This window comes from Poecilia mexicana, unplaced genomic scaffold, assembly GCF_051168715.1.
Source record: "Poecilia mexicana isolate PSO_F unplaced genomic scaffold, ASM5116871v1 scaffold_19, whole genome shotgun sequence".
Classification (NCBI taxonomy): domain Eukaryota; kingdom Metazoa; phylum Chordata; class Actinopteri; order Cyprinodontiformes; family Poeciliidae; genus Poecilia; species Poecilia mexicana.
The window spans coordinates 11,375,351-11,396,867 of record NW_028263388.1 but is presented as its reverse complement, the minus strand read 5'-3'; the positions used below and the strand labels follow the sequence as shown (position 1 = coordinate 11,396,867).

Here is a 21,517-nt window from a genome sequence, read left to right as displayed (position 1 = left end):
GATTATTTGCAAATGCTCAGTTTGAGAAAGTGTTGGTTTAAAAGTCAACCAAACCGTTGGGGAAGACACGCCCCCTATAATCCGTACATTAGGCTGACACTTCTCTGCGACCAATCAGATGAAAGAACACGCAAACGATGTATCCGTGTCCACCAATGACAGACGGCGGGGGGTGGGGATTTATCCGTGTTGTTACCACAGAGATGATGATACGAGTTATTTGCTCCACTGTCCACGGAGGACTTTCGCTGTTTATCGGAGGATTGTTTGGAAATAAAAGCCACGTCCGTGTGAGCATACTGCAGATTATCCACCATGACGCCATCCCGTCCGTGAAGTGAGTCTTTCCTCCAGAGGAGAAACTGATTTGTTTGGCTTTACGGCCGTTAAAGGAACAGTTAGCTTGAAACGCTTCCACCAGACTTCATTTAAAAAGCACCGTTTTTAGTACTTTTCTAATAAGACATGTTTGCGCTGTTATCATTCCAACTGAATCTCGAATTACGAAATCACAAATTTTACCCATGATTTAAATATTATCATAACGTTACGGAGCATGTATCCTTTTGTGGTAATATTTAAATTTGGGTTATGTTAACTTGCAAGTGTTGCGTGTAATTCTGTGTTTGATTCAGAGGTAGGCCAAGCAAAAAAGGAAATTAGGCAGGTGCTTAGGGTCTCCGAGAAACGTTGTTACAGAAGTCAGATGCAGTTAAGTATATTTTTATTCAGTACTAATTATACAAAACCAGTTATTGGGTATACTTGCAGCATTTTCAGGACTTGTCCATCGTCCACCATAAAGCTACAGCCTTTTAAGTAGTCCTAAAGCTTATGAAAAGTTAAAACCTACAGTCACAGAAAGTATTTTTCTTTTTTGTTAAGATGTTACCAGGGAACATTAAAAAAATCTTTGATACATTATCTGCTTTATTCGTGGTTAAATAAATGTGAAGTATTTAATTTTTGACAGTCTCTTTATTCAACCTAAAAATAATGTTTGTTACTGTAGAATATACTAAATCCAGCTGAGAAACAAAATTACATTGCATTATTTTTTGGTAGCCATAGACATAGATTTCTGATGACAAATGTTATGGAGGTATTGGATTAAAGACTTATGCTTTAGAAGTGCAGTTCTTAAAATCTCCTGATCAAATCAAATACGTTTTTTTGTTGGAGCAAAACATTAATGACATTTTTATTTTTGCTGTTAACATAAATGAAAATTATAGCTGAATAGTCTAAGTATATCTACCAACAGGAACTACTGAAACTGTGATAGTAGGTAAAAAGCTGGTTTTGAGGTGATGTTGCTGCCAGAAACTTCACCGGTCAAGTTTTTATAGCAAGAATACAAAGCAGCAGACCAAAGGAGCATTCTGTTACATAATTTCTGTTTTTTCCTGAGCCAGTGTTATTATTTGACCTCTAGAAACAAGAACGGAAATTTTCTTTAAGTGTTATTACATAGATGATGTCAAGTGGCTAATGTGATTAAAATAATATACTTTATGCTCACTTTATTATATCGAGTGCTGACTTTTTTTTTTTTTGTTTTGCACGAAATATGACATAGTATGAATGTTTGAATACTAAATATAAAAGAGACGTTAGCTGAACTATGATGACTGATGGGCAGCAAAATTTATTGTCATTTAAAATCTTGGAGGCTTTCAAAGCATCTTAAACATGCTTTTAGTTTTAGGACCTCTTTTCACAGCAGCTTGCAGACATGTAGTATGTAGACATGTAGTTAATCTGCAACACTATTAACTAAATGTTTCTTTACCAAAAACTGTTCCTGTTACCTACTGGGTCAAAGTTTGTAGTTAAGAACTACCAAAAAGTAGCTTTTCAGTAAGCATTATTGACCTTCAGTGGTAGTACACCATAAATACCTTAAGTTATTTAGGTCACAAATCAGATTGTAGATTTATAGCTGACGCAGTAAACTATTTGGAAACGTAACCAGAGGATTCCATGTTCTTCCAGTGGCTGGGAATTTAGTGAGTGGATTTGTTGTTGGGTGTTGCGGGGGGAGCAACAGGTTGCTGCTCTTCTGCGGTTCAACTCTCTGAGTCCTCATGTAAACAACATGCTGAACTGACTTCATCAAACAAGCTGTTAAAATTTAACTCTGAATATTATTTCAGTGCAAGTCAGCAGCAGCAGCAGCAGAAATAGATGATTCTGCAATTATTGGGTGTTTCAGAGGACTAGAGACTAGAGTACTCGTCTTGAATGTCAACTATATAAAAAAAAAAAACCATACCTTGAGCATCCTCTTCACAATATAACTCTGAAGATGTTTAGTTATAAATATTAAAAAGATATCCTAATGACCCTTTGGAATTTAAAAAGTATTATTCGCTTGAACTAAACTGAATTGACGAAGCAGTTTGCAAACATTTCATGTTGCTAGATTTATTGTGTAGTTATGAGGAGAATTATACCAGTGTAACAGCTGAAAGACACCTAAACTAGTTAAACTCAAGTTATTAAGACTTTTCTATTGAGCAATTTATTCACCCAAATTTGTTTTTAATCATTATGTTTTTTATTGATTTAAACTTTACAAACAACAAATTTGATCTCATAATTCATCCGTAACATTCTGCTTAAACACAACCACCTCAGATCTATAGCTCTATAGATAATCTATCTATTTAACTGTGATGCAACCGTTGACAATTGCGCTTCACTCAAATTTGTCCAACTCTTTTTCTTTCACCTCAGAGCTTTTGCAGACGCAGAGTACTAATTTTAGTCACAGTAATCGTAGTTTTTATTTACACGCAACAATTTGGAAGGTTACGGACTGGTCATACGACCTGGCACAGGAGAATAAAGAGTCTCTAGTGATGAAAAGGTGTGTCACTACAGTCACCTTCCTCAGTAAATATTCAACACCTACAAGCTCAGATCAGATGGTACCTAATACACCTGGTTGATAAGGAAACAGTTTCCCACCTACTGTCATTGGTGCTCATATTTTTGTGTTGATGCAGGAGGATTCCCTCTATCACAACAACAAAAACCTATTTGGGAAGAGAACTGTATCGAAAACCACCTTCATGATTCTTTCATGAAGTCATCTGGCCTCTCCGCCATTTTAAAAAGACTTGGGAAAAACGAGGAAGTGGTTTGTAGCTAAGATACAGAATGTTTCTAAAATAGTAGCGCTTTGAAATTCAAGTAAAACTTTTGTAATTTATTTTTCCAAAGTGGCATATTAACTGTTTCCTTGACAACCCAATGCTAATATTTATAGATTATTCGCGGTGACAACGTTTGGTGCCACTAAATTTGATCTTGGAGGTCTGAACTAACTAAAGCTGGACAAAAAACTTAAATTCTTGTTCCAATGCAGAAACTCAGCCGAAACTGTTTTGACTGTTCCGAAGTTTAACTTTTTTAATATTTATGTTCAGGTAGGATTTTGTTACCAGAGCAGAGCAGTAAGTGCTAAAATGTCACAACTTTTGAACATTACATTTAGCTACTGGTAATCTGCTTGATATGTAGTGTCAGTGCCTCTATTGTTTATTACTTAACGCCCTCCAAAATGCCTTTCTGCAATGTTTTCCAGATTTTAGAAGCATGCATACGACACGCAGCGCCTCGTCTGTCCCGCCATGTTCTTCTGGAGATGCTGTGGACCTCAGCCTGTTGGGCTCCCGGCTCTCCGTGTCCAAACGGCCCAGCAGCGCGTCTCCAGGGAAGCACTTCTCTCGGTCGGTGTCGGTGTCTGTGGCCGCTGATGGCAGAGGGAAGCGCAACACGCTGGTGGGCTACAGCTAAGAACAGTTTGTTTTTGTCTTTGTTTTTATCGACTCCTCCTGGCCATTCCCAACACAGCTTCTCTACCCGCAGAGCGACACCAACTCCGGGAGCTGCCGTTCCATCAAGAACCTACGGCGATCCAACAGCACCACTCAGGTCAACCAGCAGGCCAACCTTGGTTTAAGGTGAAGACGCACGTGCACGCACACACACACACACGCACGCACGCACGCACGCACGCACGCACGCACGCACGCACGCACGCACGCACGCACGCACGCACGCACGCACGCACGCACGCACGCACGCACGCACGCACGCGTCCTGGATCAGGAGTGTCTATTTTTGAATCAGTTTTTCTTATTTCTCTGAGTCAAACCAGATTTTTTGTCATTGACACAGTGAAGTGTGATCACAACAGGATGTGCAGATTCATGTCTGCTGAGCCTCAGGCTGAAATTTTGCAATATTTCGACTTGCGTATGATGTTACAGGTGACGTTTTGTTACTCGCAAAGTTGGTCGCTATAACTTGAGATTGAATAAGGCTGAGGGAGCAATGTCATAAAATGAAGAAATACCGCCCCCTGCAGGTGGGAGTTGGCATCAATTAAGCCCAGTTGACTTGACCAGGTTTGACTCAAAATTATGCATTAACGTGAAAAATGCAGGGATTTTTTGCAGGAATTTACACAATTGCTGGAGGGGACTGATTGATGTAATTTGGCATCTGGAGTATTAAGGGCCACATAAAAAGCTATGGCGGCCCGGATTTAGCCCCTGGACCTTGAGTTTTGACACGTGCAACAAATCGCAAAATTTGAAGGAATCGCTTTGTGTAATTGTCAGGAGAGAATTTGGACTTTGCAGGTAACACACACAGTCTGTGCGCTGTGATTGTGTCAGACCCTCAGCTCTGTTGTGGAGCTCTTTAGACTGAAAGCCTGAGCGACAGCTGGCAGCCCTGAAACTTCGTCGTTTCGGACAATAGGAGTTGTGCTCCTAAGTTATAGCGTGGGGAGAAGTCGGGCGTTTGCTGCTGGGGTCTTGGAGAGTTTCCGGGCCTTCTTTGTTCCGTGTTAGAGAGGGGGGGAGGGCCAGGACTTCTCGGGTCAGGTTACCCCCTCTGCCAGAAGCTGGTAAAAAGAGAAGAGTGTGTTCACGTTCACATTCTATTGTCCGGCAGCTGCCATCAGCCTCCTTCTCTCTCTCTCTCTCTCTCTCTCTGCTTCAGCTGGAGGAGGGGGCTTTAAATGTAGAGACTCTGAAAATACCCCCCCACAGTCCATGGAGTCTCTTTAGGCTCTCGGCGGGTCACTCAGTGCCTCCCTCCCCGCTGCATCTATCCCTTATCGTCGAGCACAAACTGGAGGAATGTGCTGCCTGAATAGAGGAGTCAGATAGCTTTTCACTGGGCCAGCTGGCTGCGCCCCCCCCCACCTCCTCCCGAAGACCCATGAATTCAGTTAAGACAGATTCAGCCAGATTAGGGGGTCGCCCCCCATCTGCTCATCGTGGCCCAAGAGGCTCCAGGTCCTCAGGACCGACATATGGACACATTTACTTGGAATCCATCACAGAGTTTCTCCCGAAGAAGACAGTCAGCTGCAGCACACTGAATTCCAGAAGAACAGAACAGGAGGGGTCCCTTTTATCCAGCTGCCATGACGACGGTTAATCACAAAAAGCTGCTGTGATCCGAGCTGTCAGAAAATCTGCCAGACGAGCTGCAGCAGCTCAGACAAAACCGAAACCCGCGTTGGCCTAAAGCTGCCGTGTCATCCTCTTTTAAGGAGTTGCTGAGATTAAATTACATTTGTTCAGCTTCTGGAATAAACTTGCCTGGTGTGTGTGTGTGTGTGTGTGTGCGTGCGTGCGTGCGTGCGTGCGTGCGTGCGTGCGTGCGTGCGTGCGTGCGTGCGTGCGTGCGTGCGTGCGTGCGTGCGTGCGTGCGTGCGTGCGTGCGTGCGTGCGTGCGTGCGTGCGTGCGTGCGTGCGTGCGTGCGTGCGTGCGTGCGTGCGTGCGTGCGTGCGTGCGTGTGTGTTTTTTCTTTTTTTTTTTCAGTCAGGAGCAGAGTGGGGACTATCTGACTCTGTTCGACAGCAGCTCCAATGGGCGAAAGAAGCTGGCGAGCCTCAGTAAAACCTCCCCAGAGAGAACCACATGGAACATCCTGGTATTTACAATCAAACACACGCTGACAGGTCTCGCGTTGCCCAGTCAGTTCCGCCTCCATGAGCAAAACCAGTTACTTTATGGTGTCAAAATAAAAGATGTCGCCAACTGTTTTCCAGCTATGAAACGCAAACAAAATGTTCTGCCATTTAAAGGACGATCAGCCCAGACTCTTCCCGCCGCATGCGAGCTCCCGCAGCACCGGCAGCATGGACTCTCCGACCAGCCTGAAGAAAAAAGAGCCTGGCATCCCTCTGGCTGCCACCTTCACCGCCAACAACAGGTGGACAACACAAACACACACACACACTGCAGCTTGGGTATCTTACTGGCAGTGCTTGGCTCGGGCTTCTTCTCGTGTTTCATAACTGCTGATCACGGCACCCGGTCGAGCTGCCTTTAGGAGTGTGCTCCCACACAATCGCACAGTTTTCCTTTTTCAAATAAAAACTTGTTAGTTACATTTTTACAGTCAAAACAACCAAGCAACTTTATTTATCCCAACTCAAGAGTTGACAGAAGAAGAGAAAAGAAAAAGCAAAGAGTCTCATGCAGCCGTTTCAGCATCAGAACAGTTTAAGTTCAGCAAAGACTAAAGAACACTTGTGACATTCATTTAAATAAAAAAAGAACTAAAAAGAGGCACAAATCAGTTCCCCTTTCTGTTAATACTTCGTATAGCTCTTCTTTCTTCACTAGTACAGAAGAAGATATCTTCTCTAACTCTTGACAAAGACGAAGCCAATAGAGGGATCTTTGTTTTCCTGCTCTCATCTCCTTTAGCTCTCCCACTTTTCTCCAAGGTTTGTCAGAAGACAGAGATTCCCGTGGAAGATGTCTGACTTCATGTCTCGTCAGTAAATTCTTTGCTCGTTTGGATCATCGTCTCGGTTGGACATTCACTGGAGCTTTCTTCTTGGAATGTGTATCAAAGTTGTTTGTTGTGAATTGATGCCTATATAAATGGACCCAGCTGCAAAATAAAGAAAAAAAAGTAAAAAATCTTTATGAGGGGGAGTTAAACTTCCAACAGGGTTTACCCAGCTGCAGAGGGAAAGGCTCTCAAACAACCAGTTTGCATCTTTGCACTTGTCATTGGTTGTTATGGAGACTTGGTGAGTTTGCCTCCCTTGCCGTCCTGCTCTCTGCTTGTCAAGGCAAAATCCTTTGTCCTTGTCCACCCTTGTAGTCGGTGGCTAACATAAATGAATCGTGTTTATGCCGCGGTGAAACAAAGTCCTGGATTACAGTTTACCAGCAGATAAAGTGGAAGTATTTTAAAACAATATTCCTTGAATTATATCTAAATTTTGCTGTTTCTTTTTTTTTTTTTTTTTTTTTTTTTCCAGGAGCAACAAAGGAGCCGTGGGGAACTCGGTCACCACCATTTTACACAACAACTACTCTGAGAAGCCTCTCACACCGAAGAGCTCAAACCAGAAGCCCTCCTTCAAGTACGTCTCAGTTCTGCTTTCGTGGAAACGACACATTTTTCATTTAAGAACTTACAGATGCTTTTTTCTTTTCTTTCTTTCTTGCTTTCAGCAACATCCTAAAGGCGACGGCGAACGACGAGGTGCAGCTAGAGAACGGCTCTGTCACAAAGTCCCAGAAGAACTTCTCTTCCTCGTCCTCCACCTCCAACAACAGATCTCCGGTGTCTGCTCAGCGCTGCAGCCCGGTCCCGCCGCGGAGGAGGGAAGTCACAGAGCAGGAGGCGGAAAGGTCGGTCCCCTCTGTGGGAACGTTTTCCCTGCCGGTGCTCTGACGTGCGGCTCACAGCTTTTATGTGTTTCCTGCATGAAGGTTTATCCAGCAGGTGAACCAGGCCGCGGTCACTATCCAGCGCTGGTACAGACGCCTCAGCAGGAGGAAGCACAGCCACCAGGCTGCCCTTGAACAGATCCTCACCAGTAAAAGAAAGGTCTGTAATAATCCTTCTGTGGTCTTAGCGGTGGTTCCCTTCTCGTTGCATTAAAGCACTTTTTTTTAATCTGCAGGAGTGGGAGGAGAAGAGAGAGGAGGATGATCATCTGCAGCAGCAGCAGCACAGGAGAGGTGAAGAAAGGAAGCGGATTCGTGAGGAGAAGGCTCGACTCGCCCGTCTCGCTGCCATTCAGGTGCAAACCTTTACTGCGCTGATTCACTTCGGCCGGTTTCAAAGTGATAAAGCTTCAGTTGAGGGGGAGTTTTTCACAGAGCCTTGAGCATTTTATGAGACAGACTAATAAAAAGTAGAACATAATATGAGATGGAGAAAAGAAGAATTATTATTACATTGTATAAAAGTGCATCAAAGTTTGTGGTTGTTACATGACAGAATGTGGAAAACATTCCGTCGTGTTTTTTTTAAATACATTTTTTTTTCAATCATTTCTTTTTTCAGTCTTACAGTTTGGCAGTTATCCACAATTATCACTAATATGACAAATTTGAACAACTTTCTTGTTTTTAAATTATTCCTGTGCCATTTTGCCAAATACACTGCAAAAAACTCAAAATGCTACCAAGTATTTTTGGTCAAGCTTCTAGTGAAAATATCTTAGTAAGCTTAAAATAACTTACAAGTAACTTTTCAGCAAAATATAGGAACTTGTTTTAAGTCAATAATTCCTCAATATTGATGAATAAGTATTAGATATAAGTGAAATAAATAAGCCAGTGGAATATTTTAACTTATAATATGGAATTTTTGTTTTTTATTTTACTTACTTTTCCATCAATATTCAGGAATTACTTTCTTAAAACAAGCTCACATTTCTTGGTGAAAAGTTATTTGGAAGTTAACTTTATCTTATTTCAAGTGTACAAACATATCTGCACTGGAAACTAAACCAAAAATTCTTGGTAAGTAATATTTTTGCGGTGTGTTTGTATAGATCACCGACGTTAAATATAAAATAGATTTTATTGTGACGCTTAGATAACGTGCTTAATTACAAGTATTTCTTAAGTATTGAATTTGATCAAGGAACTACAGTTACAACCCCGTCTTTTGTCTCCCTCTGGTGGCGCGCTGCAGGAGCTGCAGCAGAAAAGAGCGCAGCGAACCTCAGAGGTGCAGCAAGCAGCAGAGTCGGAGCTGGAAAACCTGCGGCAAACGGGGGCTGTGGGACGAAAGAAGCAGCCCAAGATTGCCGTCGCCAACAAAAGCCCGACCTCACCGAACAACAACAGTTCCCCGATGTCGCCCACCGACACCAAGACTAAGAACACAGGTCTGTAGGTCCTGGCTGTCACTCCTTGCGTTTTCAAATAATTTGTCCTTATTTAGGCATAGGTATTTGGGGAAATTGTTCCCCAGATACCTACATATTTTATCGTTGTATTAAAATGGTTGGTTGGTGACGTGTTTCAACAGACTCCAATTTAAACATCCCAGCTGATTTTGGAGAGCTGAGTTTCAGAGCCATTTCTCCAGCTTTGTCCAGTAACAAAGGGTCACAGTGCTCTCAGGTGAGTTGTCCCCCCCCCAAATCTTCTTTCCTCATAAACCATCTGGACCTCCAGGTCTTTCATTGTTCCATTCTGAGTGGGAGAACTCAGCACAGATAAGAAGGATAATTCATCTCGCTCTGCTTCAACTGAAAACATCTGATGTTGTTCGTTTAGGGACGATGTTTAGCCCATGGTCTGAGTAATGTTTTTGTTTTTTGTCTCCCTCTGGTGGTGTCTTGCAGGAGCTGCAGCAGAAACCAGCACACCGAGCAGCAGAGGAACAGACATCCGAAGTGGAGCTTGAATACCAGAGGAAAGCTGGAGCAGGAGGACGGAAGAAGTTTCTCAGGATCCCACCGACCAACAACAGTCTAGCCCCACTGAGCAGCAACAACAACCCAAAGTCTCCCACAGACAGCAAAAGCAAGAACACAGGTGTGACCTGTCGGCTAACGTCAGCGTCTTCGTCGGGTGTGTCCGAATTCAGGGTCTGCATCCTTCGAAGGACGGATTTGTAGGCCGATTACGTCATAGCGTTGCGACAAGGCCTGTCCGAATTCAAAGACTCCTTCAAATGCGTCCTTCTTTCCCCAGATTTGAAGGATGGGTCCGGTGTATCCTTCACGGCCCACGATATCCCATTATTCATTGCAGGCTCCAACTGGGCGTTCAGGCAGAACGTCAATGGCGGTGAATAGCGACAAATTATTTAGCTTTATAACACTTTAAATGACACAACGTGATTTGGTACAACGTTTTTAGGCGAGAATGTAAGTGTGTAAATCTCAAATATATGCTCGGTTCATCAATACATCATCTAATTGCAATATTGCTCTGACATTTTCGGACCTGTCTGCTACCGCTGCGTTAACAGCCAGCTCCCCTCGCCAGCTGTAAGCTGGCCGGGCTCTCCAGGTTCGGTACACCGAGAGAAAACGCCTAACTTCTGGCACATTGTTATAAAAACTCCCGCTAGCTTTCCCCAATGAGTGGGAGTTAAACACCGATATTATTCAGACAGGTCTGGTTGAAAATGTTTGGTTTATAAAGTATTTCAAAGCAGAGGCACATCGGTTTGATTGATTAATTAAAGTTAAGCCTACAAACATAATAGGTTTATTTAACCGTAATGTCCTATCTGCGATGTGGAGAGTATTATATTTGTAAATGAATAATTTGTATTCCTTGTAGAAAAGTGCAGTCCACATTTGAACATTTTAGAATCAAACCAAGAGATTTCCTTTTTACTATGGAACATCCTTTACTATAAAAGGTGAAGAATAATATAGAAATCAGTAATACATGACTGAAAAACAAACTTCGGCTCCGTTGTTTTTTCTTCTTCTCCTCTCTCTGCTTCGCGCTGTCACGGTTGCTTGGCAACATGAGTTACGCTGAGGTGGGGGCGGGGACAGTTGGTGAAGGCTAGACCTGTCTGAATCCACAGATATTTTTCTTCCGGTCTTAGTTTATTCCCGGCCTTCGAAGGACCCGTCCTACGTAGACCGGTCCTTCGAAGGATGCAGACCCTGAATTCAGACACAGCCATCAAAACGCGTTTGGTTTCAGAGGATTGAAACTGGCTTTGTTTGTTTCTCCAGACTTTAATCTAAATGTCGTAAATGACGGAGCGGATCTCGGGTTCAGAGCAGTTTCCCCCGTTTGCTCACATCACAGAAGTTCCCAGGTAAGGAACGGAATATTTGCGGTTTTGTATTTTCCCGCAGTTCTTCCATCTGGTAACATTCCCGAGCTTCTCCGGTATGTGTGTGCGCCGCAGGACCTCCTGCAGAGGTCAGTGAGTGTGGAGGACCAGCGTCACGGAGCTCCGTCCAGCCGACCTCAGTCCAAAACCACCCTGAATGAGCTGCTGGACACCCTGAAGCTTTTGGAGGAGGAGCCGGAGAAACTGTCAGAGCCCAGGTGTTATCAGAAGGAGAAGTACGCCTGGATAGATGAGGTCAGCGTTGCTTTTTTTTAAATCCACCGTTTTTGTACTGAAACTGTAACAAATCGACGCAACCCAGCTCACATCTGAACCTCATCAAAGGACGGCGACTCTCTGACCACGGACAACCTGGAGCGCCACGGCCAGCTGAGTCAGCATCCCGTGCTGCCAGATGGGGGCGCTCTGCTCTCTGAGGCCAAGCTGCAGAGCATCATGAGCTTCCTGGATGAGATGGAGAAGTCGGAGCAGGAACGGCCACGCTCGGTCACCTCTGGGTCACATAGAGAGGTGGACAATTATTTGTTTTCAGATTTTTTTTTTTTTTTTTCATTTCTGCGGGTTATTTAGCTAGTATGGATGATTATAAATTTGTGGCTGCTTTCCGGTGTCCTATAAAGCTTTAACCTGCCAATATTTTCTTTGGACAATTCCAGTGCCTCATAATGAGAACAGCAGTACGGTTTCCATGTCTGATGGAAGTCTCTGTGAGAACAGGATTACACCATTTTAAAAGCAGGACTAAATGGTTTGAAATCTCAAAAGCATAAAACAAGAGAAACTTTGATTCAATTCAAGTTTATTTCATCGAGCGGCGCGCGGTGAACAATGCTGCACGATAAAAACAAAGCATCTGTAATTTACAAACCCAGTCTTTAGTTGGACCTGTCTAATATTTTGAGCCTTACTGTTATCTGCTTGAAGGTATTTCGCTCCCTCTCTCATCTTGAATAAACTCTAGACATGTTTCACCATAAAACCAATTTCCTATTAAATAGCTTCCTACATTAGGTGCGGCTTCCTGATTTGCTGTTGTTCGCAGGCCGTCTTGTCTGAGGAGGAGCTGGTTGGCATCGATCACGTGTCGGCTACTGCTGCTGAAGTCAGCAGCTCCATGATGAGGATCAAACTGGAGCTGGAGGAGAAGAAACGCACCGTCAACATGCTGCAGGCTGCATTGGTGTGGAAGCCGACAACGCGCGGCATTTTTTCTCCTCCTGCTTGATTACATGCTTACATCTTCGGGTGTGTTTCTTTATTTATTTTTATTTTTTTTACCACTGCAGGCTCAGCAGAGGGAGCTGACAGCAAGACACGTGAAGGAGACGGAGAAAGAGCTGAGCAGAAACTTCCAGCTGCAGAAGGAACAATATGAAGCCACCATCCAGAGACACCTGACCTTCATAGACCAGGTGAGCGCCGAACTTTGAAAAAATAAATAAATAAATAAAAAAACACCTGACTTCTGCCGTCTGTTTACGGTTTAATCTGAGGTTTTCTGTCTGTCCTTAGCTGATCAATGATAAAAAAGCTCTGAGTGAGCGCTGTGAAGGCGTGGTGGCCGAGCTGAAGCACGTGGACCAGAAGTACACCAAGAAGATTGCGCACATGCAGCAGCAGCACGAATTGGTGAGTGAGACTCGTGTTTTCACTGCAAGCCGTCCTGTCTGCGCTCTGCCTCTTCCGCTGACTGTTACCTGCTTCCTTGTGGTTCTGCTTCTGTCTAAGTCTCTCCTCTCGTCCCTTGTGCCTTTCGTCTCTTCCCTTCTCCTCTTTTGTGTGGGTTTACCTGTTCTTTTTCACCTCGTAGGTGTGGCAAATTCTTGGCCCCTTGTGTGAGGTAACAGGATTTTCTTCTCTGAATCTGTGGCACTTCTGGCTCATGTCTGTTTTTTTTTTTTTTGTTTTGTTTTTTTTTGTCATTCATTTCTCACGGCATCAATATGTCTGACATCACTTTCCATGGACAGTCTGTCTGCATGTGAGTCCTCTGAGTGACTTCTTAAAATTAATCACATTCATGCCTCGCAGTTCATTTTTCTTTTTGCCATCGTTTCCTCTCGGATACATCACTTCCTGTCTGTGTTTTACTAACATCACTCCTGCCTTCGTGTCTTCATTAGATTCAGATTTTATTTCTCTGGTTAGTTACTCCGACGCCTCGTTTCTGCAGGAGATTAAAAAGCTAAAGGACCTGATGAGCGCCACGGAGAAGATCCGCAGAGAGAAATGGATCGATGAGAAAACCAAGAAGATTAAAGAGATTACAATCAAAGGTAGAGTTGATTTAAAAAGGAAACCAGATATTATAGGTTTCAGGTTAAGGTTATGAAATAGAAGTAAGAGAAGCACAAACCATTTGTATCCAGAATCAAACTGTTTTGATTTTATCTTTCCTGTTGGCCATTTGTTGTTTCTTGCTGCCAATGAGTTTCATAAGGTGTGGAGTACATATCAGGAATTTCTATTGACCGTAAACCTTTCTCATCTTCTTCTTCGTCCTCTGTCAGGACTGGAGCCGGAGGTCCAGAAGCTCATCTCAAAGCACAAACTGGAGCTGAAGAAGCTGCGGACGTTGCACGAAGCGGAGCTGCTGCAGGCCGACGAGCGAGCGGCTCAGAGATACGTGCGGCAGAGTGAGGAGCTGCGGCAGCAGCTGGAGACGGAGAAGGAGGAGCAGTGTCAGAGGGAGAGGGAGCTGGCCAAGCAGAGGTGAGCGCCGTCATCGCATCACAGGATCCTTTTGGTAAACTGTTTGGTGAAATGTCTCACTGAAAAGTGGGCGTGGCTGTCGCTGACTCTCAACGCACCACATAGTTTTCCTTTCTTTCCCTTCGTGAATGATGGTTTGCTATTGAAGTGAAAGTCTGGCAGCTTGTTTCACGCCGCACTGACTCTGTGGTTGAATCTGATGTCAGGTATGAGAAGCAGCTGCAGGAGGAGGAGCTGTCTCTGCAACAGCAGAGGAGGCGGCTCTACAAGGAAGTAGCCGATGAGAAGGAAAGGGTGGTCGAGCTGGCCGCCAGGTAAGGCCGCCAGGTCGTCCACAGCAGCGTCGCAGGCCAAAGGGGCGTAGACTAAAAGTCTACACTGTAGAAACACTAAATCTTACCAAGTATTTTTGATCTAGTTTCCAGTGCAAATATCTTAGGACATTTGAAATAAGGCAAAGTTAACTTTTCAGCAAGACATAGGAGCTTGTTGTAAGTTAATAACTCCTTAATATTTTAATATTTATTTTAAAAAGTACTAGATCGCTGCAGCCTTACTTTATCTCACTTTTATGTCAAATTAAAGTCTTAAAGATATTTAAAGTCACCGTAACAACGTAGGAATATGTGACGCATTCGGGGTTGTTTTAGTTCTTGAATCTGTTTCTGAAGAACAGATTCTCTAAGCTGTGTCTGCGCTTGGCTGCAGGCAGCGAGGCGAGCTGGAGGAGCTGCGGCGGCAGCTGGAGGAGAACAGCTCGCTGGCCAGTCGAGCCCTCAGAGAGGAGATGGATAAGAGCCGGGAGGAGCAGGAGAGGAGGCACCAGGTGAGGACGGAGGGAGCCCGATTCCCGTCTGCGACGTCTGAGGAGCGCGGACGCTCACGTGGGGCGTTTTGTGTTTCAGATGGAGATGAAGATACTGCAGGAACGTTTGGATGTTGAGAAGCAGACGTGGGAAGAAACCTACAAGAAGAAAGAGGTGAAAACAACATCTGATGTTGTTTTATCCAGTCTGACCCGAGGATAAAACTGTGCTTCTCCTGTGTCTCCACAGGAAGCCTGGATGCTGAGCCGTGAGCGCGAGCTGAAGGAAGAGCTGCGGCGAGAACGAGACAAAGAGATCGAGATCGCCATCTGGACGCTGGAGGAAGAGACGAGCAAGGACAAGGAGGAGTGTGAGCGGGCCGCAGACAACAAGTGTGTGATGAGGACCTGTTACAAAATCCTTTATATTTGCATTTTATAAGCAATTTCTTACAGTTAAACTAAAAGCATTCCGATATTTTAGCATGTGCATCATAAAGACATAATCTTACTGAGATTTAGTTTGTCTTTCTGCTCATAAGGAGCCAAATCAATTCGGTTAAAGCTTCTAATATTGAAGTTTTGGCATGGCAGGATAAAGAGACTTCATGTAAAAACAAATAAAATGCTGCTTTGCCATCCTATAATTTTTTTTTTCAAATTGACTGTACAACCTGAAAAAAAAAATAATTTTTTCAAACTTTTTATTTTCCTAGAATTGTCTTATACAAACATACAAAGGTTCAACCTAGCATTTTGACTTTTTTTTTTTTTAACACATTTTAACAGCCCATTTTAAATATTAGACTTAAAATATTTATTCATATTGTTTAGTTCTGAACCTGGCCCAGGTCTTCTGGAAACTACAAATGTAAGAAATCAAAAACAAAGGCAAACATCAGAAATACCTTTCCCTCAAATAAACTGCAACTCCATGAAGAAAAGCTAAAATGTTTACAATAAAACCAACAGGAATAAACAGGAAATAATAAAAACAAAAAAAAAACAATAACAAAGAAATAAACTGAGAAAGATAGTCACCTGAATCATCATCCTTTTAACGCCGTCTCCTTTCAGGATAAGGCGCCTGAAGGAGAAGTACGACGCCGAGCTGAGGGAGCTGGAGCGCTCGGAGCGGGCCGCCGTGGAGAAGCAGCAGGAGGCGAGGAGGCAGCAGGTGGAGGCACAGGGAGAGCTGATCCGACTGCAGGCCGCTCTCAGACAGAAGGAGCAGGAGGTCCAAGATGTCACGCAGACCAGAGACAAGCTGGCCGAGGAGCGCGGCACCCTGGCCGAAGTGATACGGCAGGAGTTCGCAGATCGCCTGGTGATGACGGAGGAAGAGAACCGCAAGCTGAAAGTGGAGGTGTCGGAGGTCAGAGCAAGGCTGCGGTTGGAGCTGGAGAGGATCACCCGCGAGAAGGAGGAGGAGCTGGCCGAAGTCCACCAACGGTGAGATGATGACATCATTATTATTATTATTTACATTGATATTTAATTTAGTTGTGACAGTGCATTATAATTAAAAGTTTACTAAAGGGCTGTTCTTAATTTTGTTTCCCTAGAGAGATGTTAGAGTTGTCCTAAAAACTGAATACGAAGATCAAAACTTGCAACAAGTTTTAAAAAATCACCTTTAAAAGTATAGATGGCTCTGAAAATAATTTAAAAAAAACAAACTCTTATGATACATAAGAGATGTGATGTGTTTTTCAGTAGTTGCTGGAATGGAGGTTCAGTTCAATGTGTCTTACAGAGAACGCAGGCTGATCCAGGTAACATTTAGAGAGAACAACAACACAGTGTCAACTTTCTGTTTGATAAAAAGTGGTTCTTAACAGTCTGACTGCATGGAGATCATTAAAAACATTATAAATAAGATTTTTTTTAAAATCACATATTTGATTTAAAAAACTATTTAAAAAATCTAAAATCAAGTTAGATTTTCTCTAAGTTGAACAACGGTCCAAATTTATGACTTATTTATCACCTTTTTTGCTTAAAAAAAAAGACTGTGATGGTTTCAGAAAAGTATCTTGTGGGTAGATCAGCCAGTGCAGGTTCATATTAGTTCCTGTTTTTATGAAGTTGAATTTGACACCTAGTTTAAAGGCTTTGTACTCCAAAGATGGATCTTTGTGTAACACCTGCAGTTGTTCGTCCACATGGCGACACACCAGCTATGAACACAGATTTACTTCCCTGGTGAAGCAGAGTCACTACATGTCGCTGTGCTAACATGACCCAAGTTTGACATCATACGGAAAGTTTCCATGTCGGCCATGTTTCAGCTATAAAAATGAAAGTTTGTTTTTCACCCCCAGCTCTGCAGAATCCATCTGCAGGGTGGGGCATGTTGAACTGACGCCCATTGAATCACTGTGTTTTTATGACAATAAAGACCAGAGGGTTTCTGCTTTCAATGTGTTTTCAAACCAACAGGTGAAATTTGTCCATAAACATGCACCTTTTCCTATTTTGAGCAGATAAACTGGGCTGCCTGTAGTGACCAGCAGAGGGCAGTATTCTCTGCTCTATAAAGAAACATACTGTATATAATGCTGAGAATAGTTTTGGGAAATAATTTTTTATAGAATAGAATAGAATAGAAGTACTTTATTCATCCCAACAGGGAAATTACTGTGCAGTTGCAGCATACACATACACACAGATCGAATTACAATATGAAAAATAAAAATAAGATAAATGCATAAAAATATAAAATGTAAGATGTAAGATTCTGTACAGTATGAACAGTGAAAATTAATAATCTGTGCAGTCTGTACAAAAGTGCTTTGTAAACAATCTGTACAATATCGATTAATGAGCAGATATGTACAAAGGTAACTTAACGTTTATTATATAAAGTGATAGCCTGTGGCAGGAAAGATTTCCTGTATCTGTCCCTGCGACAACAGAGCTGAAGCAGTCTGTGTGAGAAAGTGCTCCTCTGTCTATCAACTGTGTGATGGAGAGGGTGCAGCTTGTTGGCCATAATGGACAACAGCTTCTTCAACGTTCTCCTCTCCACCACATTTTCCAGGGTCTCCAATTGCAGTCCCATTACAGAGCCAGCTTTCCTGATGACCCCATTCAGTCTTTTAGAGTCGCTGGCTCTGATGCTGCTACCCCAACACACAACAGCAAAGAAAATGGCACCAGCAACAATGCTGTTGTATAACATCTCCAACATCTTGCTGCACACATTAAAGGATCTAAGCTTCCTTAGGAAATAGAGTCTGCTCATCCCCTTCTTGTACACAGCATCAGTATTGGATGTCCAGTCCAGTCTGTTGCCGATCACCACTCCCAAATATTTATAGTCCTCCACCTCCTCCACCACCTCTCCCTTAATCCTCAGTGGCTGTGAAGGCGTCTTCCTCCTCCTGAAGTCAATCACCATCTCTCTGGTCTTACTGATGTTAAGCTTCAGGTGATTCCTTTCAGACCACTCCACAAAGTTGTCCACCAGTGTCCTGTACTCCCCCTCCTCTCCACCTCTCACACACCCGACAATCGCCGAGTCATCAGAAAACTTCTGTAGATGACATGACTCAGAATTGTACTGAAAATCAGTGGTGTACAGAGTAAAGAGAAAAGGAGAGAGCACAGTTCCCTGCGGAGCTCCGACATCACTGACCACCCCACCAGACAAGACACTGCCCAGACGGACAAACTGTGGCCTGCCAGTCAGGTAGTCAATAACCCAGGAGATCACAGAGTCGCCAACACCCATCCCCCGCAGCTTCTCACCCAATAGCAGAGGCTGGACAGTGTTGAAGGCACTCGAGAAATCAAAAAATGTGATTCTCACCGTGTCTCCTCCACCATCCAGGTGCATATGGGCTCGTTGCAGCAGGAAGATGACAGCATCATCAACTCCTAAGTGCAGCTGGTAGGCAAATTGTAGAGGGTCCAAAAACGTTGTTAAAACGTTGTTAGACAATTAAAAACGATAAGAATCGCTTCACGCGGTGTTTATAGCAAAAATTAAATATCTATTCTTATTCTGATGTCTCAGCAGCGACATGCAGGTTTGAATATTTAGTTCTGAAAAATAGAAAAATTTGTGGCTCTTGTGGGGCTTTTTTCTCTCTCTCTTTTTTTTTTTTTCAGAGAAGTTTTGCTTATTTTTAACCTTCCTGTCTTGGTACCCTAGGGTAAAGTCAGCCATCTTGAAGAAGGAAGAAACTGTGAATAATCTCCGTAAGCAGTATGAGGTGAGGTGCAGTTCTGTTTGGACCTGGGCTGGTTTTTAAATGCATCCTGAGTGACTTCCTGTCATGAGTTTCCAGTTTCCTGCTCTGCATCCATGAAAACACACCAAACAGCTCCCCACGTCACGTTTCTCTAGACGCATGTTCTAATCTTTAGTCTGTTTGATAGGCAATTTTAAAAAAGAAACTAAAGTTGTAAAAAAAAACAAATGTTGATTATTAATAATTTTTGCTGTTGATTCATAAAATAATGCTCTAGTTTCTTCTTTTTTTTCTTACTTTTAAGCTAAAAATAAAAACCTAGTGTAACAATCTGATTCATATATCAGGACATTTTGTCACAACTTTTGATGACGCTCGTGTTTGACTGATGCCGCTCAGGCCCGTTAGAACAGATCTGCAGCTTTAACTTCCTCTGCTGCTGCAGGAATGAACAGAGCTGCAGGTTTTATGGGAAGACATTTTTTTTTTTTTTTTTTTAGAAACTGTATTGGCAGGAAAACATTTCTTGACAATATGTACTCTGTTTACAAAGGCATGCTGTGCTTTCTCATGGTTCGTGTTCAGCAGCTCTTGACTCGTCCTCTGCTCTGATAGGCTGCTGTGAAGAGGGCGGACCACCTGGAGGCTCTGTGGGAGCAGCAGAGGAAGCATCTGTTGGAGAAGTGACTGACAGGAGCGTCTGGTCCATCCCCACCCCCTTTCAGCTGGTGGAGGTATTTTCTACCTGCAAGACTGAACCTGTGGAAGGCTTAAAATGTGACCTACCTCATTGTGAAAAAAGCAAAAAAGAAGGCAACATATCCTGGATTTCACTGTAAGCGCCCTCTTCATCCCCCCCGACCCCCCCTGGCATAAAAAGAGGGTGTTGTTTTGGATTTGCCTTCATTTGTCTGCCACAGACCAGGTGGCTCGAGATCAAAGCGCCGCACATGGCCTTCCCTCACAGACTCTTTTTCAGTCGTTGCGGCGTTCCTGAGCAGGAATGTTCACGTTCCCTACTTGGATGGACCAGAGGAGACTTCCAGATTGTTCCCAGAGCCTGATGGCGTGCAGCCGGACCCAGCAGGGGGCCGTACCCGTCGGCGTCGCGTCGAGCATGAGCTCTACGCCTGAATCGAGTCGAGTGATCACTGACTCGTGTTTTTAATCGTCGTTTCACCCCCCCACCCCACCCCGACGGCGAGTGCTAATTACAGAACTTTAACCAAGCGGGCCCCGGGTGCAGCTCTGCTGTGGGTTTAAAGAAACTGAGGCTGGTTGCAGACTGAAACGAGAAAAGGATGCAGGACGTTGGTAAAGAGAGCAATGAGACGTTTGGGCAAGAACCAGTGGGGAAGAATGTCTGAGGTCGGATGATTGCAGAGCGGTTCTGAGGGTTTCTGAACGTGGAAAAGTGGAAGACAAGGAACTGGTGAGGAGGGGGGGATGTGGGGAAGAAGGAATGCCAGAGAGAATGTGTAGAGGATTAGGGAAGCAGAGCTGCGACAGAGCAGGGTGGGTCGGTTGGATCTGAGACAGAGCAGCACGTTGATCCTGAGGCTCCACAGAGGAACAGAACAGAACCGGCTCCACGCCTCACTGGGAATCGGTTTGAATTATTCCCCATTTCTTTCCTCGCAGGAAATGTGCGTCGATTCGATTTCACTAGGTGAATCCTACTGTTTAGGTCCAACGGTGTGTCTGAGAGAGAGAAAAAAACGACCCAACGCGAAAGTCCAAAAGTCTCCAAACCACAATATTTATTCATTATTTTACCGTTATTTATTGCTGCACTCGTACTGCGGTGTTGCTGCTCCACAGAATCATCTTGTTAAACACATCAAATGATCCATATTTTGTTTTTTTCTGAAAATGTATAACTGCGGAGTCTTTCAAATTGTGCCATTTTGCAAAAGTTTATTCAGATTTTAATTGTAGGGAACTTGATGGAACAACATTAGGTGACACATTCTGCCGTTGTAGAACACAGGCTGGGTCTGCATCAGTGGTTCGGACGGCTGACCGTTTCACCTGGTCGCCTCCAGAGGCCCACTGGTTCGAAGCAGCTCTGCTCCAGTAGGGATGCAGAGTGGGCAGACGTTTCTCACACCCTCGGAGTGTGAGGGGTTCACCACCACTCCTCCCGTTGTTCCAGCCAAGTCATCCCAATTCGGTCGATTTGTTTTTCTTCCTCCGATATCTTCTACATCTGTAAACATTTCTGGCCGAACGTAGATTTCCTGAATGGTTTAATTCCCCCCCCCACACACAATTCTTGTTTTGGTGTTTTTTCACAGCAGTTGATTTAAAGAAAACAAAACTGTGACTTGAACGATGACTGATCTGTCTGCAGAAAGAGAATAAAAAGCAAACCGTTTGGAATCGCAGTTTGTTCCTCGTCTCTGTTCACTTCGGAAAACAATTCTTTGCTCGTCTCATTTCTTCCCCCCCGTTCCTCCGAGCGTCCCTCCCAGTCCATAAATCACGAGGCGACGCGGGCGCCTCATCTGTTCCCACTGGAATCCAAATTATGCTCGCTGCCCTTTAAATCTGAAGTGATTTAAAAAAATATCTGCAAACTAACAAAACTTAAACTTTTTGTAACCTCCTGTTTCCACCTGTGAATCAGGAAATACCTGCTCAGTGGACCCACTTCCTTCTTCTTCTTCTGTTGTC

The 21,517-nt window shown here is 43.7% G+C and overlaps 1 protein-coding gene across 2 annotated transcripts; it reads left to right on the top strand.

Moving 5' to 3' along the window:
* Positions 1–93: 93 nt before the first annotated feature.
* Positions 94–21,228, top strand: cep131 (centrosomal protein 131). 2 transcript variants are annotated; one of them, XM_014982894.2, is made up of 28 exons: positions 94–337; positions 3,593–3,789; positions 3,877–3,971; positions 5,851–5,962; positions 6,117–6,244; positions 7,311–7,415; positions 7,507–7,686; positions 7,768–7,885; positions 7,962–8,081; positions 8,984–9,179; positions 9,323–9,417; positions 9,642–9,834; positions 11,001–11,086; positions 11,180–11,359; positions 11,450–11,635; positions 12,168–12,305; positions 12,412–12,537; positions 12,638–12,754; positions 12,936–12,965; positions 13,299–13,401; positions 13,636–13,837; positions 14,044–14,151; positions 14,546–14,663; positions 14,743–14,817; positions 14,893–15,035; positions 15,720–16,094; positions 18,802–18,862; positions 19,457–21,228. In XM_014982894.2, the coding sequence occupies exons 2-28, from the start codon at positions 3,604–3,606 to the stop codon at positions 19,526–19,528; spliced, it is 3,648 nt and encodes a 1,215-aa protein (XP_014838380.2). In that variant the 5' UTR covers positions 94–337; positions 3,593–3,603; the 3' UTR covers positions 19,529–21,228. The 2 variants fall into 2 exon arrangements, with proteins under 2 accessions (XP_014838380.2, XP_014838382.2); XM_014982896.2 differs by lacking the exon at positions 12,936–12,965 and having other exon boundaries at positions 96–337.
* The last annotated feature ends 289 nt before the right edge of the window (positions 21,229–21,517 follow it).